At 42.2% G+C, this 27,240-nt stretch overlaps 2 protein-coding genes across 2 annotated transcripts in view; one reads left to right on the top strand and one right to left on the bottom strand.

Annotated features, from left to right (window-relative positions):
* The first annotated feature begins 120 nt into the window (after positions 1–120).
* On the top strand, positions 121–27,173 carry cacng3b (calcium channel, voltage-dependent, gamma subunit 3b). Its single transcript, XM_046043064.1, has 4 exons — positions 121–361; positions 19,373–19,456; positions 22,568–22,708; positions 24,164–27,173. Exons 1-4 carry the CDS (start codon positions 145–147, stop codon positions 24,673–24,675), a joined length of 954 nt encoding a protein of 317 aa, XP_045899020.1. The 5' UTR covers positions 121–144; the 3' UTR covers positions 24,676–27,173.
* LOC123958341 (histone-lysine N-methyltransferase 2B-like) overlaps positions 22,268–27,240 on the bottom strand; it is a 49,270-nt gene continuing 44,297 nt past the window's right edge. Inside the window, exon 8 of the mRNA XM_046031665.1 lies at positions 22,268–22,426. The gene's annotated coding sequence lies outside the window, so the exon portion shown is untranslated. The remainder of the gene's footprint in view (positions 22,427–27,240) is intronic.

Here is a 27,240-nt window from a genome sequence, read left to right as displayed (position 1 = left end):
GTAATCATTTTTTGAGTGCCTGTCTGTTGAGCCCCTCACCCAGACTCTTCCAAGTCTCGCGGGATATAGGCCCTAAAAGGAAATAAAAAGGGTGAATCTAAAAGAGAGGAGGAGAAAAGCTCAAGACAAAAAGGAGCCGCCTATATGAAGATGCTGATGTGTGACCGCGGCGTCCAGATGCTCGTGACGACGGTGGGCGCGTTCGCCGCCTTCAGCCTCATGACCATCGCCGTCGGTACCGACTACTGGCTGTACTCGCGCGGGGTCTGCCGCGTGAAGAGCAGCGGCGACAACGACACGAGCCGCAAGAACGAGGAGGTGATGACGCACTCCGGCCTCTGGCGAACCTGCTGTCTGGAAGGTACGTGATCGGTCTGACTGACTGGCTGTCTGTCTCTCTGTCTCTTCCAGCGGTCTGCCTGCCTCTGTTTCTGTGTGTGTGTGTGTGTGTGTGTGTGTGTGGACATCTCTCTCTCTGTCTCTGTTTGTGTTACTGTGTATCTTTTCACTTGTCTGTCTTTTCCTAGTGTGTATCCGTGTGTGTTAAGTCTTTCTCTGTCCCCATGTGTAGTTGGCTAAATTCCCACACATCTTTCCACACACACACATATAACACACACATGTCTCTCCTGCTGTCTGCCTCTGCCTGTCTATCACCAGAGGAGATGTGTGTGCATTTTCCTGTGTGAGTGTGACAGCGTCCCAATATCCCACAAACTCTGCTGTCCTTTCCTGAGTTCACCCTCTGCATCCCTTCCTCTGCACCACAATACAATAGAATAGAATATTCATCGATCATGCCTATGGTTTGACTTCTGCTCCTGTTGTCATCACACTGCATAGCTGAACTGTAAAAATAAAGCGCTAACAGGCACACACACAGACAGCTGGCGGTGTTATTAGCCAGTCAGCTGCACCACTAACAAGTACCTGGATCTGCACACTGTTGCCAGGACTCCTGCGCATGGTGTTATTAGGAATTTATTCTTTTGAAGCCATCTTGTTGTGTTGTTGTTGGGAGCCAGGGATATATAGATGTGTGCAGCGGGGCGTGGCCTAGGTTGGTGCTGGGATCAGATGTGCATTTGCCAGTCACTACAACTGAGAGGCACCTGTGGATTTACGCACACATTTCCAAATTACACCCTGATTTAAGTCATAAAGCTCTTCGTAAGAAACTGTGACATGACTGACCTGAAAATATTTAGAATAATGTGCTGGGCGGGTTTTTTTGAATCAGATTCTAGTGGCCATTTCAAGAACTCCATCTCCCATGTTCATCACACAGGTGTGGTGGTTGTTGCTTGTTCCTGTAGCATCAGTGCCATTTTTGACTCCCACAGTCAGCCCCACCTTTCATATTTAATTCTGACACACAATGGTCTAGCTTCACCTGTAAGAATGCAACATTTGTGCCAACTTCATTGCTTCCAGTCAAAAGTACATTCGAGTTCAGTAGTACCATTTGAGCACTTCTAGCACTTCTTGTTTGGCCTATGTCCTTATTTTGCATCGTTTGATTACATAAGTGAGATGATAAAACCTAAAAATCAGGTTTACTGTCCCCATTAAATCATTTTTTCCAGCAACGCTCATGTTACTTGGCTTCAAATGCACATTCCCTTGTCTGTTGCTTCACATGCCTTGACTACAGTGTTGGATCGGCTCTCTGGTTCATGCAGCCATCTGATGTCCTATCCCGTGAACTTGGAAATCGAACCAAGACCAAGATAAGGGTTGAAGGGCCAGGGATAATTGGAGCAGATAGACAACCAAGAGAGATTAGATCAATTTGAAAGGGTAAAGCCTTTTCATTTGAGATCACTTTAATTGGTAAGCAGTTAAAGCGTACTGACAAAGTGAATGAAAGCTCTAATATCTCAAGAGAAAACAAAGACAGAAAGCACTGGTGACTGTGTTTGTGGGGCATTTTGGGGGCTCTGCAGATTTAAGTGCATCATCATGGGAAGACCTTTGAGATTGCAGCGTTGGTGTATTTGTGTGCATGTGTTAACTTTGGCTTCATGTCGTCCTCTGTCTCTTTCTGCCTTTCCTGGTGTCTTCCATGTGGAATCTCAAAAGAAGTGGAGATGCCACGATACCATTTTAAAATGTAGCTTTTTTAAGTTTAAGAAAGTCAAATCACAGTTCCAGCCAAAATCACAGAAACCTACAAAAAATGTCTCTAAACAAGGCTTTTTAGAAGATATTTATTGATACCTGGCCATCTTTGTACTACTACGATTGCTTGTTGGCAGTATCATTATTATCATAGTATCGTTATTAATACATCCCATAGGACTACACTACAGATTCTGTACTATGGGGTATATTAAGAACAGGCTGCAGTTGAAAACCTGTCCACTACAACAGGCCTGCCACTGAAAGATTCAAAACATGATTGGATCTAGATAATTAATTTTTTGTTTTGGAGGGGGATCTCTATATAGCCTATGTGTATGTGTGCTCCTTGGCAGGATGTTATTTCTCTTCAGTCAGTTCATACATTGGAGCTATTTACTGAACAACAGTATCCAACCCAGTAAACACAGGTAGCAGCTCTTAAGTCCTGTCTTCATGGTGACATTGCTTTGCAGGGTGTCATAGCTCAAAACCCAGGTGATTGGTGAATAGCTTGCTGGTTAACTTTGGAGCTGTTCGAGGGTGTGTGTTTTTTCTCTTGTCTAGCTGTTTCCTCCTACTTCTATTCTTTATGCTTTACCTAAACATTTTTGTACTAATTTTGCTGCTGAGAAGACTGAGATGAAACTGAAAACAAACCTTTTAAGACAATAAGCAAAACATCTGATTGTTTCTTTAAGACCTGCGGGCCCATCATCTGTGGGGCCAAAGTAAATGTAGATTTTTCCTATCTGATGCTTCATTAGGACTTTTCACATAATTCAATGTATATTATTTGACTTTGAAAAAATCTTTGCATAGGGGCAAGTACACTTTGGTTTCATTACCATTAAAAAGATACATTGCCTCTAGTAGGATAGTAGGAGCGTGTGTGTGTGTGTGTGTGTGTGTGTGTGTGTGTGTGTGTGTGTATGTGTGTGTGTTTGTGTGTGGGATGCAGCCAGTCATAACCATCTCATTCTGGGGGGCATAGAAGGCTATTACAGGGCCAGATGGTGCAGGTATAAGGCTTTTTGAAGACACACTCTCATTTACATACAAAGTGAGACACATACACACACACGCACAAACACACACACACACACACACTTGTAATTGAATGAATAAATAGACAAATTCTAGGATATTCCCAAGCCACCAAATAAGCACAGCTGCGGGAGCAATACGCCAAGTTAACACAATGTCAACACAATGTCAGTGCATGCACACACACACACACACACTCACAGGCTCACATGCAACAGACACAAAAACGTGCAGATGCACATATACATGCACACACACAATAACACAACTAAAGTGAGTAAGTTCTCTTATCTCCTTTCTCATTCTGCCCATCTTATCCCCTCTTCGCTCGTTCTGGGTCCCTGGTTGTCACAGTTTTATAATTCATAAATGCCTCATAAACTGACAGGAAATGGATGTCTCTGACTCGTGTACATGTGGCTTGTACTCTGCCTGACAGTACGTAGATAGAGCAGTCATGCATATGTACTAATGGTGTATGTACAGCATATAGCATGCAGCACATTTTACAGTGGCACAGTTTCTTTCACAGACAATATGGAGAAAGAAGAAGTGAGCCTTAAGAACTATCCTATTTTATCAAAGAAAAAAATAAGATGGATGAAAAGATGACTAAAGTGCATAAAGTGTGTTAGTTTTCTGTGGTGTGATTGGACTTCTTGTGTACTATGATAGTGTACAACCCCATTTACACCTTAACATGTAATAGGTAAGGTTCGAATTGTGATCAGATCTCAGCCAGACGTGATTGCAATCTGTACAGTTTGTCCACATTCTTAAAAAAAAAGTCCCAAAAAAATAGTTGAAAGCTCACGTTAAGTCCACCTCTTCTTATTATCTCAAGCTACCTTGTAAAAAGCTGCAAATGACCCCTTCTTCGGCATAGGAAAACTAAGTAGAGCCCCTACAGCAGCACTGGTTCCCTTGACCTGGGATTTACCATTTTTGTTGAAAAGTCTGCCGGACCTGCCGACCTATGTGCCACACATCCAGTAAAATCAAAGAAGCGTTGTTCTTCCCCTTAAAACATGGATTATTTAAAGTGCACTTATTGTACATGACAACATATTTACTCTCATTAAATGTATTGACTTGACTTATTAACATGACTGAAAACAGGAAATTTAGGAAATATAACACCAGAAGTGTATACTCTTTAAAGTAAAAGTTTCCACTGAATCCACATTTACAGGAATTAATAATGTTGTGTTTATAACGTCTCCAGATATAGATCACTTGTTAACACCAGGTGTAAATAGGGTCTATGTTACTGTAAGTGTAATGCACTTTAATGTACACTTTATTCATGATGGTATGTGACAGTGTGTGTGGTCAGGTTGGGATTTTTGGCACGCAGTGAATATGTTGTTGTGTGTCTGCACAGGTGTACTGAGGCGTTAAGTTCCCTCTGTGATAAATGAGCACAAGGAAGCCAGGAAATGAGGGGAGATGGAGGGGGGGAGACAGAGCAAGCATGAATGAAGAGAGACCACAATGTGTATGAATGAAGCAGGGGAGAGACGGGTGGAGAAGGGGTGGTGGGTGGAAAGTGATGGATGAGCTGTGCACGGCCTCTGTTTCAGGTGAATCTCTGGGGAGTGTTTGACCACGCCGGGAATCTAAATGATTACCTGGTAATAGAGAGAAGGAACAGGGTTTTAAACAGAGAAGGGGACAAAAATGATCACCCAGGTGGCTGCGGGAGGAAAGAGAGAATGAAAGAGGAGGGAGGTGGGGGAAGGAATGACGGACACAGATGGAGAGCAAAATGAGGGGGGTAAGGGGTATTTGGAGGAGGTTGGAAAGAAAAAGAAATATACGCTATATGGCCAAAAGTATGAGGACACCCTTTTTCATATACCTTTGTGTGCTTTTAGTCTGTTTTGCAAGGTTCGAGCCATAATGTATTTTATTGTATTATAACAGTTTACTATTTTAGGATGCCTAATAACATCTGGCAAGGGGACTGCCGATGAAAACTAGCTTGTGGCTAACTCGGGTACGCTTACATTTGCTTGAATGTTGAACAGTGTACATTGTCCCTTTTGAAATAAACAAATAAATAAAAAAATAAATAAAAACAACCCTAGTTCCAATTAAGGGCAATCATGCCGGCGCCCGCTTTCACTAATGCTCTTGTGGCTGAATGGGAGTGAATATCTGCGCCAGGGTCAAAATCCTATGTAGGGTGTAACAGCAACATGTTAATGTCCATTGTGGTGGAATGAGCGTAATTTTTGTGTGCCTGCATACTTTTGGCAGTGTAGTGTGACTGGATGCTAGAAATGTTCAAAAGTGAGAAGAGATGAGAGAAGATGCCAGGGAGATTGGAAGGGGATGAATGGATGCTTTAGTAATGACAGTAGAGGAAACGAGGTAGAGTAAAGGAGGGAAGATGAGAAGATGTGAAACAGGAACAGAGAGAGGTTTTGGAGAAAGACGGAGAAGACGAGAAAGTGGGCGTTTGAAGAAGAACAGACTGAGAAAAGGGGGGGAAAGAAGAGAGAGAAAGAGAGAGGTGTGCAACCAAGCAGAACCTCTTGTTCTCTTTCATCAGGCATCACCGTGGAAACTAGCCTCTCCCTCTCTCCCATCTTCTCTCTCGTTTGCCTGGAAAGAGGTAATCAGAGAGAGTGAGAGAGGTAGGGACAGAGAGAGAGAGAGAGGCACAGTCACCCGCACTGAGCTGTCAGAGGCGCTCTGTGGAAACAAGCAGTCCAATTTGCTCTGCTTTCCCTTTCCTCTCCCTTCCCTCTTCTTCTCTTCTTCTGTTTTCTAGTTGACAAAACGCTTTATATTCAGAATGTGTGTGTTTGTGTGTGCATGTGGCTGGGTTGAGGCAGGCCACTCACATACAGCTTTTGGACGACGCATCAACTGATTAGGTGCAGCTCCCCCTGGAACGAGGCTGTCCTCTCCACAATAACTACACCATTGGTCAATTATTAAAATGCCTACTAATGTTTATGTTTTACTGACACAGAAACAGAAAGTAGCATGATGTTGTTATAACAATGAAAATCTTTGTAGGGACGCGGTTGGGATGGGTACTTCAGCGTTAATTTAACAAGGGAGACCACTCTTTCCTACTAATTGTAAACGTTTCTTTACTTTTAACCATGACCTCGATCAATTCCTGATCTTAACCAAGTAGTTTTTAGCCACTTTAGGGAAGACAGTGTCTGTTGGTCCACCACTTTGGTCCAGACTGAAATATCTCAAGAAATATTCTATGGAGACAGTCATGGTTTTCCATATGATGTACCCTAATGAATGGTGGTGTCTTGGCCGTGTGAACACAAGGTTCACATTTGTGGGTTCGAGGGGAATGATTCCACAGCTGTTGGATGGATTTCCATGAAATGGCGGAGAAATGGAACAGACATTCATGTTTCTCTCAGGGTGACTTTTAATTACAATGGTGAACCCTAACTTTCCATATAGCGCCACCATCAGCTCAAAATTTCAATACTGACCAAATTCCTGGTAAACCAACGAGACTGCCCATCAGCCTCAGCTGTACTCGGGTTTAACACTAATTAGCAAATGTTACCATGCTAACAGATGTTGAACAAGGTGAACATTAATTAAAACAAAACAGCATGTTAGCACTGCATTGTTAGCATTGAGCTCAAAACACTGCTGTGCCTAAGTTCAGCCTCAGAAATCTGCTTGCATGGTTGCTTAAGTTTTCACGCCCAAACGAAGGGTCATACGGTGTGTGTGTGTGTGTGTGTGTGTGTGTGTGTGTGTGTGTGTGTGTGTGTGTGTGTGTGTGAGCGTGACTGTGTGGGGTTAGGTCAAGGACAAACAGCTGGCACCTCATGGCCGGCTCGTCACAATCGTGGGGGCATCTGGACATGCAGTGTTGTTTGTGTTTGTCTCCTTTTTAACCTTGATTTGAGGCACTATTTCTTTCATGTGGCGTATTTTCATTGTTTAGTATGCATACTGCAATACCTGCCTGTAATTTCAGGAGTAGACCTAGACTGATACACGTCCGATATAGTTAGTCATGTGGATGTTGACTGTGTTATTGATCAATGCAACACTACGTCTGTATAGAAAGAGGGAGAAAGACAGCAGAGAGAGCAGGCGAAAAGGAGGTGAAGGAGAAACTGAGGAGGTATGGAGATAGGAAAAGAGAGAGTAAGATATGGTGTAAAGCTAAATAATAAAAGCGTGTTTGTGTCTCTGCACTCTTAAGAACAGCCAACAGTTAGTCTGGAGTCAGTGAAATGGAAAGTGTTTCTTCTCTACCTCTCATCTTTTAGCCCTTGGACGTGCTGTAGTACTGTTTTCATACATAATTTTGTGTGTGTGTGTGTGTGTGTGTGTGTGTGTGTGTGTGTGTGTGTGTGTGTGTGTGTGTGTGTGTGTGTGTGTGTGTGTTCAACTGTGTCTATCTCAAGAGCCCTTTCAGGCATTGAAACTGGCTTCATCTGTCTTTTAAAGAATGGCTCTCTGGCGTTCAAACAAAGGTCTTCATTACGTTAATGTTCTGTGATGCCTATATTCAAACATGACAAGCGAGTATATAGCGAGATATGGATGCAAGTATTCTTTTTAGTTAAAGTACACATTCTTCTCTCTCTACTGTGGTTTCTATTTGTGACTGTACTTTCTAAATATGCTATCCATCATGACGTTATGGTGTTTATGCCTTACTGAGAAATGCTAGCACACACAAGAGGGAGTGTGCATGTTCATATGTGCAGCGTACTAGGAGAAACTAAACCACATGACTCAAAAAAAACAAACAGAGACACACACAGGCAGACAAACATGCACACACTGGACTCTCATCCCCATTCGCTGTGTCCCAAAATGCCTTGCTGTGGCTGTGGTTGCAGCTGCCCTCAGGCCACATTGACCTTTGTGAAGCAAATGTCTCCTGATAGATGCTCCCACAGAGTGTGTGTGTGTGTGTGTGTGCGTGTGTGAGTGAGTGAGTGAGTTAGTGCATGTGTATGTTTGGGTTCATTGGTTTGTTGGTAATTAGACTGGAGAAAACACATACATACACTTACATTTATTCATTTTATCCTAAGCGACTTACAATTGCTATACATGTCAGAGGTCAGGGACATTGGTGGATGGGTCACAGTGGGGGATTGCGAAGTCTTATCCACTGCACCATCACCACCGGTGCCACAAGCATGCATGACCCTGGAGGCAAAAACACAGAAACAAACCAGCAGTGTAACATAGTCCCAGTTACAAATTAACTTTTGTGTCAGTGTTTTGCGTGTCAATATTTTTGTGGCTGCTCGCGATCATAAGCATGTGCATGTGTGGTTATCTGTATGTGGAATTGACACGTGTGTAAATGAGTCAAGCCAGTCTACAGAAGTGTATCCTACTGTGTTTAGACCTCTTAAGGTTTTGTAGAAAAATTATTTATGTGCTTGCTCATGGTGGGAATTGTTGGGTCTCTGTAAATAATATTACAAAACGTACGGTCTATATGACAAGTGCAATGAGATAACTTTTGTTATGAAATGGCGCTATATAATGTTTTTAATTGAATTGTGCTGTTTCCTGTTATGAAAGTAAGCTGTTGTAATATCCAACTATAACTAAATTGCTTTTGTTGTCTATCACAGCACACGTCTGCTCTGCAAATCTCCAGAAGGGAGACAATTGCATATTTGTTGGTTTCGTGATGACACCGCCAATTTTGCATTAATTCATTGGAACACCATTAGGTATCCATTTACGTAGATGGAGATTATTTTAATACAGCCAAACAAATTTTGCATAAAAAATACCTGCTATATAACACAAGAGCCACTTACTCTGGACAACAAATCGCACTGGCTTTCTCCTGCGAAAGTCTCCATCTTATCCTGTTTCTGTCCTGAACTTAAGGTTGTTGAATGGGCCACCAAACAGCAGGGAAATTTTCACTGTTTAACGCCAGTTTTCAAGCTAAATAACTAATTAGCATGTATTAGCATGTAAACGTTTCTGCAAATGTCACTTTGTTCCTGTAAGATGCTGTTGTGGTCCTTAATCTTCAGTTCCACAGGTTTTCTGCCAATGACATTTATACTTTGTCTCAAGTTACCTTCAGTGTAACACTAGCACTATGGCAGCCTGCCAGCTGCTGTCAATCAAACACAGACAGGGACATGCACTTCCAGCCGGTTGAGACAAAAAGGAGCATTTCTTATATTTTCCAAAATACCTTTTTTCTTTTCTTTAACAATGCAAAACTATTAATAATACATTTAAAAACATGTTGGCATTATTTTAGACCATTAAATGGGATGACTAAATGTGATTTCAGCCTTAAGGCGCAGGCATGAGATTCTGCCAACTAGCGATAGTAGGAGCAGGTCCCACTAGTTTATGTCTTCTTTGGGCTGTGATAAAACTGCAGGGGAATTTTCTTATAAGAGATGCTTAGAGTCTAGTTGTCCCTATTCATAAGTTTTTAAAATTATGAGGAAACAGATGAAAAGGCACCAGTCTAAGCGACATTGGTATCAGTTTGCTTTCCTGTAAGTTTACCTCATAGCCTGAAATATGACAGAATCTAAGCTGCAGTTTAAGATCTTTGGCAGAGAGGACATAGGGTCTTACATATATAGAAGAATATTGTACCATACTGAACAAGTAGTCCTATTGTTTTACCAACCCCATCTGATCAGGTGACATAATGTTGGGAAGGACGATATCCAAACAGCCGCTAATACAATGTCACTACTACATTTAATAATGACAGTGGTCATTAGGAACTGCTCTGTATTTGTTTTTGTCATTCAGTCTGAATAAGATGGTTGCTTGGGGAAGTCTCAGGGAGATGGCCTTAATCGCTACAATAACCTCTGCTACGGTAAATGGCTCCTCAAAATCTACTACTTGTGTTGCAAATTAATAATAAATATTAATTAGACTTATCAGTAAGCCATCGTGACGAGATCTGGATGTGTACAGGTTTAAGTGACATTTCAAGAATTTTATTAATTGTATACTATCTTATCCGGAATGAGACAAACCTGTGTGGGTCTGTTTTATTGGTCTTGTTAGACTGTTTATCTCTCAAATCTAAAATTTCTTTCAGAGGAAATGTGGGGAAGGATTTTAATTGAGTAATATGTTGTTATTACAGAGTTAAGCGTATGTATTGATGGCTCTTTATTTTTACCTTCTGAAAGGTTTTAGGCGGTCTGTCTTTATCTATTTTCCTGTGGAGGTGTTGTCCTGAGCCAAAGAGCTTAGTGATATTCAAATAAGCCATTGCAACCTGGAGAGCTAATATCATTAAAGTTGAGGTTTACAGCATAATCAATCTGAATTAACATTTAACACGCTGGCTGGGAGACACAGAGAGAGACTAAGAGAGAGAGAGCAAAAGGAAAGCAGATTGAGAAGGTGAAAGCTACAGCGGTAAGGGAACTGGAAATGTTGAGTAAGCAGATGTCAAAGAAAGAAGGTTGAAAGTAAAACAAACTACACAGGAAAGAACAAAGGTTAGATGGAGGGACATAATCAAGTCTACAGTCTGATTTGCCAAGGTTTGTTAACCGCTGTTTAATTCATAAAACCAAAATATATCCACCTTTTCCAACCAGTATGTGTGATAAATGTATATGTGTAAGACATACAATACATTTACAATACATTGTTTGGCCCTGTGTGTGTGTTGCACTTGTTTCTCTTTGATGAGATCATATTAGGGTTTGTGACACTTGACATAAGCCTGTGTGACAGCTACTGACTCACTCACTAATACAGCATTTGGAGGTAGCTCTGCAAGACCTCAGTGTGGGCTGACAAATATGTGACACATGTACACCCACCTACACTCACACATACATGTTTAGTCATAGAAGCGGGGCGGAGACAATGTATTTGCAGACTGACAGTGGTACCTGTGTCTCTTCTGTTAATCCAGAACTGATCCAGAAAATTATTCTGTTACTTTACTTCACTTGTTATTTTAAAACATTTTTATTTAGTTTAACTATGGTTATTACATAAATTATATTTATGATAGGGTGGCAAGATGTCCATGTTGTCTCCTAACTACTAAGCCATGCTAGGAAACACTCCAGACCACCCATGAAACTGAAAAGGACAAGCAGATATAATGATGATGCATATATAATGATGAGATATGAGATAAGATATAATGATGTATGAATAAATGCTCAATGCTAAGTTTAATATCTAGATTGACTAGAAAGTTGAATCTGCATCTGTATCCAGATGGACAACAACAACAGAGCTCTAAGGCACAGAGGTATACGAAATATCTGGATTTAGACATACAACACTTATTAGTATACGCTCAGTTCATTGTTGGTTTTGATCTTTTCATGGAATTTGCTGATGATAAGAAAAGTATAAAAAATCACTATCAGTCATTTTTAAGCTATGTTTGACCCAAGAAGCAACCACCAAGTGAAAATGTCCCATTAGAAGCAGTTCCTCTAGTAGCTTCTGGACGCTATCTCCAAAAATATATTTAACACTTGCAATGGGATCACATTAGATCATATAAGGAAACAGGTGCACTTCTGCTGCACTGAATTTAAACTGGGCACTCTGCCTAAGGAAAAGTGCTGAAGTGTGGTGGTTTTCAAGGACAAAATTACCAAAATACCAAAATTATTTGTATTTGTACTTCCTACATACTGAGGCTTGAAATGCATAAGTATATAAGTACAAGGATGTGTGTGTCTGTGTATGTGTCTTATTGTTGTAAAGATTCCCAGGGTGCTGTTTGTTACTCACGCATTATCATGATTAACACGCTGACCTGGAGGTCCAACACAACAGCCTTAATGACTCTCCCTGTGTGTGTGTGTGACTGCTTTTAACTGTGTTTATTCACTTGTGATTTAGATTCTCGGCCACTGAGAGAAAAATAAAAGCAGCCATCTATCTCTCTGTTCCCCCCACACCATCCTGCGTGCGTGCGTGTGTGTGTGTGTGCGTGCGTGCGTTTGTGCGTGTGTATTTGCATCGTTTCAATGGCATTTGGCCGTTTGGTGGTCTATACATCAGGATGGTTCGATACATTAAAAGGCAGGAGGTATAATAAATTTCCCGGGTGGCAGACACAAGGCAGACCGCTGACTGATGATGCTTTACACCTTAATGTGTCCAACAGGAACAGCTAACAATTACCTCCTGTGACTCCAGTTAAACCAGGCCACATTAAAGAATGAAGAGAGCACTGCTCTTTATTCTTTATTACTTATACACCAAAACCAACAATGAATTGATCGTACTAACAAGTGTCTGTGTATCCAAAGCCTGATATATCTTATTCCTCTGTGCCAGAGAGCTCCATTGTTGTCCAAAAACGATTTAAAACACATTAGTGAGCCACGCTGTTGCACTGGCTGACATGTTTTTTTTATTACAGTGAGCATGGGCACTGTAGTTTATTTTGAGTCAATCCCATATACGGTGTCCTGCTGCCATAAATACTCACTAGAGCACCTAATGTGTATAAGTCCCCAACAAATGTTGAGTAAGTAGCTTTGGGAAATGACTTAGCTTTTAATTTCTTTTCTATAGCCTCTTTAGAAATGAAACTATATTCTTGTAAAATTTTACATCTTCAGTAGAGACAAATGGTGCTTGGGGCTGAGAGCCACAGACAGGGTAGGAATAGGGCTGTCGCGGTGAAGTAATTTCCAGCGCGGTATTATGTTGGGGCTGCAACTAACGATTGTTTTCATTATAGATTAATCTGTTGATAATTTAATTGATTATTCTTTTGGTCCATAATATGTCAGAAAACTGTGAATGCCATCACAAGTTCCCAGAGCCCAAGGTGATGTCTTCAAATCTTCAAATGTTTGGACCAACAAACACTCAAAAACCCAAAGATATTAAGTTTGCTATCATAGAAGACTTTGAAAGCCAGTTAAATTTCCTCTAAAACTATTAATCACTTATTAAAATAGTTGCTCATTAACCTTCTGTCGGTTGATGAATCGACAAATCATTGCAGACTGTGGGTTTCCTCCGACAGTTTGTGGTCTGGAAACACAAAAAGTCACGGATGCCCACTGTGGAGGACAGAGAATGTAGAGGGAGAGCTGGAAACAGGAATAAGGACACAGATTTAAAGAGGTGGTATTAAGGTCATTTTCAGGTTCAAAATCCTATTTAGGGGTTGTACGAGAACAGGTTTACATGGTTTAATATTCAAAAAACACCATATTTTTTGTCATACTGCACATTGCTGCAGCTCTTCTTTTCACCCTGTTTGTTGAAGGCTTCGTTTTAGCTATGGAGTGATACATCTTGTCTCTAAATGATCTTTGTTGGGAGTTGCACACGTGCAGTTCCTAGTTAAGGACTACTAGCCAATCAGAAGCAGAGAAGGGGAGGTCAGCGAAAGGCTGGTAATAGCCAATCAGAAGCAAAGAAAGGCGGGTCAGCTAAAAGACATAAAACAGCTTTGATTCAGCTGTAGGCTACATGTTGCTGACCAGGTTGGCAATTTGGACTGGAGCAAGAGTTTCAGAGTGGTGAGTTATTAATCTGTAACAAAAGTATCTTTCATCCATAAAGTTGTAACTGAGCTCTGTCTCTACATCACAGTAACAACTTCATGTCCATTGACTGCTTGGAGGGTAGCTAGTGTTTGGAAGGGAGAGGAGAGGTGTGTGCTGCAGCTCAGTGTTTTTCCACCGGTGTTTTTGAGGGCGTGTCGGACTAGTTGCTCAGCTAGCATTATGACACGTATTTTCATTGTGACATCACAAGAAAGGGAAGTAAAGGCTGGACTATAAACAAGCTGTTTTCTGGCAGTTCAGAGCAAAGTTTTCTGGGGTGGACTTTGGGCTTTTTCCATTTGCAAACTTAGTACATGCACAAAAAAGATATATAACTCAATAAAGGAGAGGGAAAAAGCCAAAAACCATAATACCACCACTTTAAGTATATGCAGCCATAGCTTTCATCTTTACATCATGTGTGGGTTATTATTATTATAAAGCTCCAGGGAATTCCCTGGAGCTTTATAATAATAATATGAAATATTCATAGCCGCTGCACACAGCAATAAACCTGCCAAAACTAAAGCCTACATACTCCTTAACCTGACAGGACCCGATGCTATAGAGAGGGAGCGCTCCTCCGCCCGCAGTAATATCAGCGGACAATGAGGTCATAACAGAGGCGGAGTCCAGAGAGGATCCCGAATGCCTAAAGAAAAAATTTAAAGAAATATGTAACCCAGAGACCAACGTGATAATGGAGAGGCATAACTTTAATACCCAGTACCAAAAACCAGGGGAAACAATTGAAGCATATGTGAGCACATTAAGAAACCAGGCTAAAACCTGCAGCTTCGGTGCATTGCATGATGAGCTCATTTGAGACAGACTGGTTTGTGGTATCAGCAGAGACAATGTCACAATGCGCTCTGCTCAAAGAAACTGACCTCACACTCGCTAAAGCTGTACGCATCTGCCAAATAAGTGAACTCACAGAACAACACAGTAAAGCCCTCTCTACACCAAAACATGTGACAACTGACAGTGTAGACACAGTACAGGTGAAACACAGCAGCAAGTTAAGGGGAAAAATAAAATACACAACGAAATATGAAAACCCATCAACAACAATAACAGGCTGCAGAAATTGTGGAGGCACCCACCCAGCTCAACGGGTACAGTGCCCGGCTTTTGGACAACAATGTCACAACTGCGGAAAGCACAACCACTTCAAACAGCAATGTCGATCTACAATTCAGATTCAGATTCAGATGTGACACCAGTCGTTAACCCCCCACGGCATGTCCCTGCAGCGATGCAGAAAAAGGTGAAACAAGAGCTCCAGAGAACGCAAGCTCTGGGAGTTATTGAACCTGTGGATGAACCCACAGAATGGGTCTCCAACATGGTGGCCACACATAAAAAAGAGACCAACGACGTTCACATATGTATAGATCCAAAAAACCTCAACAAGGCGTCGATGCGCCACCACCATCCCATGCGCACAGTAGAAGAGGTGGCAGCATAGATGTCAGGCGTTACTATATTCTCTGTACTCGATGCAAAAAGCTCTTTCTGGCAAATCAAACTGGATGATGCCTCATTCACTACGACTTTTGGCAGATTCAAGTTTCTGAGGATGCCCTTTGGCATCAACACAGCCTCTGAGGTTTTCCAAAGAGCCATGGAACAAATCTTTGCGGAATACCCATGTGCCATAATCGTGGGTGACATCATTGGTGGCAAGGGAGCCAAGGAACATGACAAAAACCTGAAGAAAGTGTTGGATCGAGCCAGATAACTAAAACTAAGACTCAACCCAAAAAAGTGCAAGTTTGGGCTCAAGGAGGTGAGCTATGTCGGACATGTGTTTACGGAGGACGGGCTCCGAGCTGGCCCAGCAAAAACCACAGCAATAAGGGAAATGCCACCATCAGAGGACAAAACAGTGCTCCAATGCTTCCTTGGAATGACTAACTACTTAGGAAAATTCATCCCAATCTTGAGTGAACTATCAACACCGCTACGCCAACTTCTACACAAGGATGTGGTCTGGAGCTGGACACAGCACCACCAAGAGACTTTTGATAAGCTAAAAACATGCGTCACCAGCCCACCTGTGTTCCAATATTACAACTTGAAAAAACCAGTGACCCTTACCTGCGACGCATCCCAGCATGGCGTAAGAGCAGCCTGCCTTCAAGACAGCAAGCCCGTGGCTTACGCATCATGCACACTGACTCAAACAGAGATAAGATGCGCATATAGAGAATGAACTGCTCGCATTGGTGTTCGCCTGCTAAAAGTTCTATGACTACATCTACAGCAAGCCAGTCGTGATCGAGACTGATCACCAACCGTTGGTCACAATCCACAACAAGGATTTTCACACTGTCCCAGCACGCCTGCAGCGTATGATGCTGAGACTGCAAAAATTCCACCTGACTCTCACCTACAAAAAAGGAAAACAACTCTGTCTGATACCCTCTCACGTGTACCAAGACATGGTGTCCCTCCTCAAAAAGAGGAACAGCATGAATTTGAGGTAATGACCGTCCAGTTAATATCTCCAATAGCTGTGGACGATGCCCTCCAGACTCTCACCCACTTCATCCAAAATGGCTGGCCACAACGCATATCCAGCGTACCGGCAGAAGTGAGACCATTCTTCAGTGATGTGATCTTCCGTGACGAACTCACTGTGGAAGATCACATCATCATGAAAGGCAGCAGGGCGGTTATTAACCACATCTTTGCACCCTGACTACTTGAAAGCACTCCACCAGGGACACCCAGGTGTGGAATCCACAAAGAGACGGGCGAGGGAAAGTGTGTTCTGGCCATCCATAAATAATCATATTGTGATCACTATCCAGACATATGGCATTCGCAACAGTCTGAAGCCCCACCAACAAAAGGAACCACTAAAACCACACACAGTTCCTGACCTGCCTTGATCTGTCGTTGCCACAGACATGTTTGAATGGAACAACCACCACTATCTCGTGCTCGTGGACTCATATTCAGGGTGGTTTGAAATCGACCAGCTAAACAGCCTGTCATCCCCAAGTGTAATTAACAAGCTAAAACACCACTTCTCAGTCCATGGCATACCACAGAAGCTGTACTTAGACAACGGCACCTCGTACTCAAGTCAAGCTTTCTGGGAGTTCACCAGATCTTGGGACTTCGAACATGTCACAAGCAGCCCTGAATAACCGCAGTCCAACGGGCTCAGTGAAAGAGCCGTGAGGACCGCAAAGAAACTGTTAGAGACAACACAACGAGATGGGACCGACTTCTGTCTGAACCTGCTGAACATCTGGAACACTCCCCGAGACAAGATCCTGGGCTCACCTGCACAAAGGCTGTTGTCCAGACGAACTAGAACAACCCTGCCTGTTTCCAAACAGCTGTTAAAACCAGCAGCAAAAGCAACAGCCATTATTAAGGCCCAGCTCACAAAGAAGCGTGGAGGACAAAAACTCTGCTATGACAAGACAAACCAAGTAATAAGAATCCAAACTTGAAACGGACATGATAAACTGGGCGTTGTAAAGAGAAAGTCACATTCTGCCGGTGATGGAGCCACAGCCTCTGGAGCCCACCACACATGAAAATTAACTGAACAGGTCACAACACGCATCTGAACCAGAGGTGGATAGCACAAAAGTGGCTGGAAACACACACCACCAGGACAATGTCAAAAACCACAGACGTGTGTAAAGCATGATCCACATTATTTTTGCATTGATTCATTGAGTGACAAGTTATATTGCAGTGTGAAACTGCTCCGTAGTTATGCATTTAATTTCAAGACACAAATATACTGTTCCACTTTCAGGTATAAGACAAATTGTTGGTTCATTGAAGGCCGTTAAATGTTAAGAAATAACTGATATAGTGTTTCTGTTAAGTCAAGTTCCAGCTAAGGAAGGGGGATGTAGACAGCTTAACTGTTTATGTGTTTGGACCCTAAAGAACGGGATGGGGGTGTGTCAGTAGTTGGTAACCTGGCAGTACTCGGTATCCTCTTGTTGGCTATTAACATTCATGTCAATAAAGGTAATTTGCCTTCACCGTGACTCTGAGTGAGTTAAACAACACACTCCCAACCAAAAAAAACATAAACTCTTTAATTAAAGCATGAAGAGGTGTGGAACACAGCATCAAGGCGGTGGGCAAAGATGATCCTATACATATACTTATGTGTATTTGTTGAATATAAGAGGGTATCAAAACAGCCTTTGATTCATATGAATATTTCTACAGATTATTACTTTATTAAATGTACATATCAAACACTCTATAAACGTCTTTTTTGTCAATCAGAATCTCAGTCAGAGGTTAGTTACTATCCCCGACTGCAAGAGCTGGATGAATCAATTTATGAATGATTTTCTGAGTGTGGGTACTGGAAAGAACCTCTTCATATGCAAATAAGCAATTAGGATGAGTCGTCCGTTGTTCATCGCCAGCCTCTATCCTCCCATTTCTCTCTAATTCCACCGTGTCGTTTTACCACCAAATGTCTTTCAACCAGCACTTCCTCTCTCTTCATCCTCCTCCATCCATCCCCCCCCCCCCCCCCCCCCCCCCCCCCCCCCCCCCCCCCCCATCTCTCTCTCACATCCCCTGTGGTGTGGGACCATGTGTGAATGGGACTGAGTGATGTGTGGGAATGAAGCTTGTGCACGGCACACATTTCACAAGGAATGCTGAAGTGTGTGTGTGTATGTGTGTGTGTGTTTGAGGAGGACTCATAGAGAGAGGAGGTGTCACTCTCTGCTTGACACACGGCACGCTTGTAGGAGACTGCATTCTAGTCGATTCAACACAAATACACACACACACACACACACACACACCAACTGGCACACAGAAGGCTTTTACAGTGCTTTTATGGATAGTGTTCATGTATCACTTTAATGTGCTTGGTTGATGTGTGTGTACACTTGATGTCTGTATTTTAGTGAAAGCGGTAATTGTGCGTGTGTGTGTGTGTGTGTGTGAGTGTGTGTGAGTGTGAGTGTGTGCTGGGTGTGATAAGATAAGGCTTTTCATTGGTGTTTCCCACATATACCCTGAAGGCTACAGCTCTGTCCTGCATCATCCATCATCCCTCTCTCTCTCTCTCTCTCCTCTGAAAATGTGATTTGATGCAGTACACTCACACACGAAGATGACTGATTATTGCCTGACAAAAGAATACTTAAATCCAACCATTATATTTGGCATTTTGATAAATGATTAATTTGTTTATTCAAAAACATAATTGACTGATTAACTTAATGAAAGGAAGTGGTAGTTATCGTAGTTGCACCCCTGACCTAGTGCTAAAGCTAAGTATTCATTAATGTTGCTGTGAAGATACTGCTACCTGATGGCTGCTGCTATCACAGCATTACAAACATTTTGCATTTTAAGAATTTAACTGATGCGCTCTTTGATTTACTGATAATGAGTGCAATAGTAAAACAAGCTTTTATTCCAAACTTTGTAATGCTGAGTGCAAGGTATTTCTGTGACCATTAAGGAATTATGTAAGCAACAACGTATTGAAGCTAACAACTTTCCATAACAAAGACAAAGTAATCACATCACATAAGAACAAAAAAAACTAAAATCAGCATGTCATAGACAGGTGGAATACGTTAGAAAATATTATGTTAATATTCCACATTAGCATGACCAAACTGTACCAAACTGACCTGATCTGTGTTTCTCCTCTGCAGGAACGTTCAGAGGTGTGTGTAAGAAGATTGATCACTTCCCAGAGGACGCTGACTATGAAGCAGATGCTGCTGAATACCTTCTCCGTAAGTTTGATGCGAACACAAGCACAACGCATACACACACATTCCAAGATTCATTAATATATACAGTAAAAGGTCCCAACCTTGAGGTTTGGAAGATCTGGGATAAAGTAAAGGAGCACATCAGTGTCTCATTGTAATGGTACACACATGACTGCCATGATGCATTAAGCTGACAATATAACATGTATCACAATGTGATCACCGAAGACCTAAAGTCATGATATGTAATAAAATTTACTAAGCCATTCCAATGAAAGATTTAAAGTTGACTTGATTGAATTGACCATTTGCTAAGCTCTGCCCACCCTTAGTGTTGCTACGCCTTTCCATTCCTGCACTTAGTAGTTTATAATGATTATGGGGGCAGATTTACCATCAAACAAATTTTTAAACAATGGGTCCTAGACAACAGCAGGTTTTTCATTTCTCGCTAGCAACCATCGATTGTGCTGGATGAAATGACACTTGTCGCTAACAGATTTCATCAGTTCTAGCTAGCTAATTTAGCTAGCATTACCTCCATGAGTCTTTTAGGACTTTTAGGACTTCCAGCTAACTGGAACTGAAGCCTGAGGCGATAGCTGCATGTTGCAAAAAGTCTGCATCCTCATCATTTGATATCGCATGTAGAAGACCATAAGAAACAGCATGTTTCTTGTATTGAGGTGTACAACTAGTTATTCCTGGTATTAAGTATGACAAGGAAAAAAAGATCAGACTCCTATCATTTTAACATAAGGTTGTTTAGCATGTGTTTGTGTTCACTTTACAGAAAGAAATCGCTGCAGATGTGTTAGATAGAACAATCTAGTGTATTGTTGGCTGAGAAGAATGAAAAGTAGCTGCAAAAACAGATATATAAATAGATTGCAGTGTTTTATCAGCAAATACTTAAGAAAAATATGAAAACAAAACATAGGCAAGATGAGAAAGGAGATAGGAGAGAGTGCCTTGTTATTTCCAGAGAGTAATAGGACAAGTAAAAAGGATGCAACCTCAGAGATACAGAGAGGGTGTTTTTTTTAGTTGAAAACAGAGAGGAAGGGGCTCTGTCTGTTTTGTCTCCCACAGTAAACACAAAGTAAAGATGGACGGAGCGAGAAAGCACAGCAACTAAAAAAAGAGAGGGGAAAATGGAATCAGCCTGTGCTTCTTCTTCATTGCTCCACTGAACATGGAGCAACATCCCCAGAGGCAGCCAATTAGATCACAGGCCTCAGAGCTGGCCAGCCAATGGGGACCGGGGACCTAGTGACCGGCATTTCATACAGCCCAGGGGTGTGGGCCACAGGGGGCGGGGCTCATATACTCAGCCGTGCAATGCCACTGGTCACTGCAGCTGTCAGTCATGCTGGGAATGTTTTGGAAGAGTAAAAGAGAGCACTTTTGCATATTTGAATATTGTTGCACTGATACACCTGTGAGGCTTCAGCTTTTTAACATATCTTTAAAAATACGCTCAGTTCAGTCCTGCGTGACAAGCTGTTTGCAGATATCCTTCAATATGGCATCACATCATGCACACATATGGGGTTCTGACAAATATTTCACTCCCTCTGCAGCTTTGCTTTCATTTTCATCACTCTGCTATTCATTATTTTGCCTTGCATATGTGTTAGCGTGACTCTCCATCTGTCTTGGTTTTTGTCCATCTTTCCTCTCTACATCCATCTCACTCTCTCCCTCCCTGTCTCTCTCTCTCTCTCTTTCTCCAGCGAGGCCTCTGAATGCTTTAACATGTTCTGGATTCACACTCAGTCAAGCATGTAGCAGCACACTGGCCCATGTGTTTGTGTCTGTGTGTGTGTGTGTGTGTGTGTGTGTGTGTGTGCAAGGTGACACATTTTTCATTGTTTCAGGTCTGTTCTGCAGCACAGTAGGTTTAGAAATGAAACAGTGACTATGACTTTAAAGTGCTGCCTTTCTGCTTTAAGAGTTTTTGAGGGTGTCCACTGTTTTAATACAAACTCTCAGCAGTTTATGTTAATTTGTCCAATTACTTTTGGTTTTCCATTCTTTAGTACAGTATACCATCTGCTGCTTTGAGATGTGTGTTCCTCCTGAATGGTGCCGTAAAGCAAATCAACAGATTTACTACAAAATGGCACTTGGTGAAGTGAATTCAGTTGTAAAATGCTTTGTAGAGGCTGGCAATAGTTTCAGTGATATAGTTTACTACACTAAAATGTATCACGAAATGATACACTAAAATGTATCCATTCAAAGAAAAGGTTGGCAGTAAGTAGATTTTTATATCATTTCAGGATCACAGGAGAAGACATTCTTACAAAATGTGCTGTAGAAAGTAAAAAATAAATTAATACTAAACAGTAGCACATGAGTGACCCAGTCAACAATAAAATAACTGTCACATTCACAGGAGGTTCTGTCAGTTTATCCATTCAAATCTCTTTAAAAAGAGCCCATTTGGAAATCATCAAACTATCTTTCAATATTCTGATTATAGACTGACAGGGTGATCTCATACCCCATTTTCCAACACCTTAAATTCATTCTGGAGGCTATATTCATGATCACCATAATAACTGAAAAAGCACATCTTCATATATGTGGTGTTTGAGATCTGTTTCCAAATAGACATATATCAAGAGTCAGAGGGAATGCTGAAACAGTATAGAAAGTATTAAAAAAAGGATAAAAAGTCTGACATTTGGGAAACAGTGTCCACTTTGACTGCATCGAGCACCAAGCATCGTCGATGTAAACACAGAGTGCGGGACCTTTCACCCTGACAGAGTCTCGCGCTCTGACAGCTCGGAACACGATCTACCCGCCGAGTGCTGCTTGATCCGGGATGTTGGTGGAGCAGGTCTCTGTAAAGATGTGGGCACAACAGTCTCTGATATACCGTTGCTTGGTCCAAACTGGGCCAGCATGGCTTCTGTCCCTGCACTATTTCCTCTCCTCTGGGGCGATCTGATCTGGTTCAACTTGGCTGGGTGGCAACATCTTTAAACAGCAAAAACATGTTTGTTACTTTCAGTTATAAATGTGTTTCCACTCTCCTTTTACGTGTGTGTGTGTGTGTGTGTGTGTGTGTGTGTGTGTTTGTGTTTGTTTGTGTGTGTGTGTGTGTGTGTGTGTGTACAGGTGCTGTGCGTGCCTCCAGTATCTTCCCCATCATGAGTGTGGGTCTGCTGTTCCTGGGGGGGCTTTGTGTGGCCGCCAGTGAGTTTTACCGGAGTCGACACAACGTCATCCTCAGTGCAGGAATCTTCTTCGTCTCTGCAGGTTAGTCTTTACTCTGTGTGTGTGTGTGTGTGCGTGTGTGTGTGTGTGTGTCTTTTGCATATTGACCCTACTGTAGAGCAGTTATCAGCTTTGTTTAGGAAGAAAATCCACATATTGATAATTGCTGATACATACCTCATGCCAGGCACTAAGTATGAATATATTTATTAATATTTAAAGTATTAATAAAACCCCAGATTTACAAAAACGAAGGGGAAAAAAACAATAATGAGCCCTATGTAATCTCCTTAAACCTAACCTAAAATGGCGACTTTGTATGTGGTTGTAGTGGAAATGAGGAAAAGAGTGCCTGGGATGCAGCGAGCTGTAATATTTAAGTCTACTCATCTCCATGACAACACTGTTAAACGCAACATAGCAGCCATCTTAGCTGCAGTACCAGCAAAATGACTTAAAATACCCAGACCTGATAGGAGGAGTTAGCAGGTTCAAATACGTTCTCAAGGAATGTTTATCATTTTAAATTTAAATACAAGGATGCCCGCTGCATGTATGTGTGTGTGTGTTTAAGAGTGTGTATAGTTGTGTTACTGTGGAGCCACTTTAAACAGAGGAGGTGCGGCTCTCAAATATTTGTAGAAGGAGCCCGTTAGGCATCTAAAGGACACAGAAGTGCCTGTGTGAGAAGCCAGAGTGTGTAAACTGGGCACAGCAGCTGATTAATCAATCAGCAAGAATACCGTGATGTGGCTGTGAGGGTGTGAGAGGGTAAACACATGTACATACTCACACACATAATCTATCACATGGATGCTGACACTCTCTCATAAACACGAGCGCACACACACACACTTGTGCTCCTGCCCCTGGCACACACACACACACACAAAGGGTTGTAATTGCTGTTTAGTGGGATGTGTAGGGTCCCATTGGGTTTTGTAGCAAATTCATACAGCCAAATTGCTAATTATTTACCACAATAGTGTTGGGGTTGATTCTGGTTAATTACAGCTGACTAATTGTCCCCATTCTGTGCATTCCACCACACTGCATGAGCACCGTATTCTGGCCTAATGATATGGAATAAGAGAGCCCAGCTGTGTGCAATGACTCTCCAACGTTTCTACCAAGCTCCACTCCGTCTCGCTGATGCTCTCCTTCCTGCTTTATTTCATTCGGCTGTCTCCCCATCACTACTCTTCTCTACCCATTTTTACTCTAATATGTTTTCTTTCTTAAATTTTCACTCACTTCCACTCTCACTAATCTGCCACTTTAGCGTATGTTAGCGTTTATTAAAGTCACAGAGCTGCTAGCATGGCATAGTTTTTTTTATTGATTCCTGTGCATTTACTGTGTATTTGTCTGTGCTTTGTTTTCAATTACTAACCTTCCTCTGTTCTTGCATTGTTTTTGTCTGGATGAGTAAGTCACTCTCACACCCTCTTCACTCCTCTGTCTTATTATTTTTTCCTTTCTTTCTTTACCTTCTAGGGCTCAGCAACATCATAGGAATTATTGTCTATATCTCAGCCAACTCGGGAGACCCGGGCCAGAGCGACAGCAAAAAGTCCTACTCCTACGGCTGGTCCTTCTACTTTGGCGCCCTCTCCTTCATCATGGCAGAAATGGTGGGCGTGCTGGCCGTGCACATGTTCATCGAGAAGCACCGCAAGCTACGGGCCAAGTCCCGCACCGAGCTCATCAAAAAGTCCGCCTTCAGCCGTATCCCCTCCTATCGCTACCGCTTCCGGCGTCGCTCCAGCGTGCGCTCTTCCGAGGCCCCCAGCCGTGACGCCTCACCACTGGGGAAGGGCGGCTACACAGGGCCTGCCGCCTCCGAGATGCCCATGTACACGCTTAACCCACGCGAGGCAGGCAACGCCGGCACCAAGCCTGGCAGTGGAATGGGTGGGCTGCTCAACTCAGAGAGGGATTTCCTCCAGAGCAGCACACTCACTAAAGACTACAGCAAGGACCCCAACCGCAGGACCACGCCCGTCTGAGAGGTGCCGGATGCAGATATCGCCCAATCAGAGTATCAATGAGAAGGAAGATGAGAAATACAGGGGGAGTGCGAGCAGCAGCAGGGGACACACAGGGTTACGGGGTGGGAAAGGGGTTTGATAAACTTTGACTGTGAACTGTGAACTTTTAGCCTTTGAACTGTGAATCCTGAGCCCTGTGAGAGTTTCAGTGTGTGTAGCAGGGTCAGTTTTGATGGAGAAGTTGTTCCCAACTCCACTTTACCACATATCACTGTAGTGATCCTTACATATGAAGGCACATTCAATTTATGTTCATGAGACTTATGTTCATAAATTGACTTTCTGGCTTTTTTGAGGGGAAACTGGATTGACCGGAGTTTAAAAGCATATCGTAAGTGGTTTGCTGTTTGGGGCAACTTCTCCTAAAAAATTTGAATAATGGAGAAGGGGAAAGAGGTGAGAGACTCTGCGTGATCTTTGACCTTTTGACCTCCGTCCTCCTGACCTTTTGGATAGCAGCAGAGTTGGATTAGTACAGGGAACAGCCGTAGAGCTGTGAGCTGTGTCTGATTATGATACTATTTAACTACTATTTAAGAGTTAACACCTCAGGATAGGGACTGATTCATTTTCAGTTCAGCCGGATTTGAAATATAAACTGGAGATGCAGTTTGTCCACTTTCATGGCATCACATTTGTAGCACTAGTTATTACTTTCTTACATATTGTATATATCCTCCTTTCAAATTGATTAATTGATTTAACCATGGAAAAGCTCACATCATTACTGACTGAACTGAAACTGAATTGAGCTCATTCCTGGTAAACTTTGCCCCCACCTCTCTGATCCCTGGTCAGTTGTTAAACCTGCATAGTGGTTTTTGATAAAGGGAAAGGGTTACACTGACTACAGATGAGCTGTTCGGAGGGAAAAGGTGTGACTCAACAAAACTGATGAATCTCTTTTAGACGGTAACGTTAGATCATTGGTGCTTCCTTTGACCCGTTTTCTGCCACAGTCGTCTCTTGATTTATTTTTTCACCTAAAACCTAAAGAGATGATCAAATATTTGTCCGTCTGTCCGCCTTCACTCATCACCTTTCACATCCCACATTTTTCTGTGTAGCCCCATAAGTCACCTCACTGCCACCCTCCGCGCACCTTGCACCCTCTCTTTCTCTTTTAGGTCCTGTCTTCCGTTGGTGTCACTCGTAGACTAGTTAGGTTTTCCGGAGGTTGTTGGTTCAGGGTGCTGTGAAGAGAAGACCGCTGAGCTGTGAATATGCTTTAAGGCAGAGCCAAAAAGACATTAAACAAACAGATGGACTTTTTTTTTGTTTGCCCACTACCTCTCGGTGAATATCTTTTCAGATGAATTTAATCTAAAGTTGTCTTTTCTTGCCAGAACAATCGTCAAAATTTTGGCTGCAGAAAATGCTCACTTCAGTCTAAAGTACACATCTTTCTTCTCTAGCGGAGGATGTGTTGAAAATGAATTGGAAGATAAATAGATTGAATTGGAGGAAATACCATCCATTATTCAGAGGATTTGTTCTCCATCCATTCAGCTGTCACTCACAGCCTCTCCTCCTCTTAACCATGTGCACATACTGTATACATCTGCGCAAATACACACACAAGCGTATACACGTTTTAGCATGTTAGCATACATTGGAGAAATGTGAGCTTCGATTTGGTCGAGGTTATATGTATTGGCACCATTTTGTATTAACAGCCAGGTGTTGGCTGAGCATTTAAGTTCTTACCGCTACACATGAACATGAGATGTGCATGATTTATTGTGGTTAGACTCTTCTACCTCAGTAAAGAAAGGCGGAAAACGAGGATGGCGGATGGCGAGGAGGCGGAAAACGAGCAAATGAGGCTGGATCAGTGTCATTGTTAGACTTCAATAGCTTGCTCTCTTTAGAAAGATGTGGAGTGTTAATAAATGGCGTTCAGGTGATGTTTCTGAGGTCTTAGGCGCCATTGGCTGTTGGATAACACACAAAAAATATAATAATGCAGTCTAAATGAATAGACAGGTTAAATACTGTATCTGTTTTTGACTGGGAATGGATCACTTCCCCATTGAAACATACTGCAACCTATCAGACATTATTTTTGCTTTTTGTTTCTGGTTATACCATGTGCATGTAGCTATTATTTGCTGATATTTATTATTAGTTCTCCACTGGATCTCCCCACAATTGGTGATCTATCGCTACCTCTGTCCAATGTAAATGTTGGCAAGGAGTTAAGCTTTTGCAACACTTTATTGTGTTAGCTGTGTCATCTGAGTTCAGGGGATCGCATTAAGCCATTTATCACTTCAGTGGACAACACCTGATCGCCCACACACACATGCAAACACACATATAGAAGGGGAGGGGTTGTGACAGAGTGAGAAGGAGGCAGAATAGCCATAAAACCAAGAGGAAGGGAAAGCTGTAGAGAGAGAGCATGAGAAGCTAGTCTAAATATTAACAGCATTTTTCTTAAACTGTGACTGAAAAGTGAGCTTGAAACTTAAGGGGGGGGGGGGGGGGGGGGGGTTTTTTTTTTTTTTTTTTGCCCACCAC

This window comes from Micropterus dolomieu, linkage group LG02 (assembly GCF_021292245.1).
Source record: "Micropterus dolomieu isolate WLL.071019.BEF.003 ecotype Adirondacks linkage group LG02, ASM2129224v1, whole genome shotgun sequence".
Lineage (NCBI taxonomy): Eukaryota > Metazoa > Chordata > Actinopteri > Centrarchiformes > Centrarchidae > Micropterus > Micropterus dolomieu.
The sequence above is the reverse complement of the archived record's forward strand: the minus strand, read 5'-3'. Positions and strand labels throughout refer to the sequence as shown.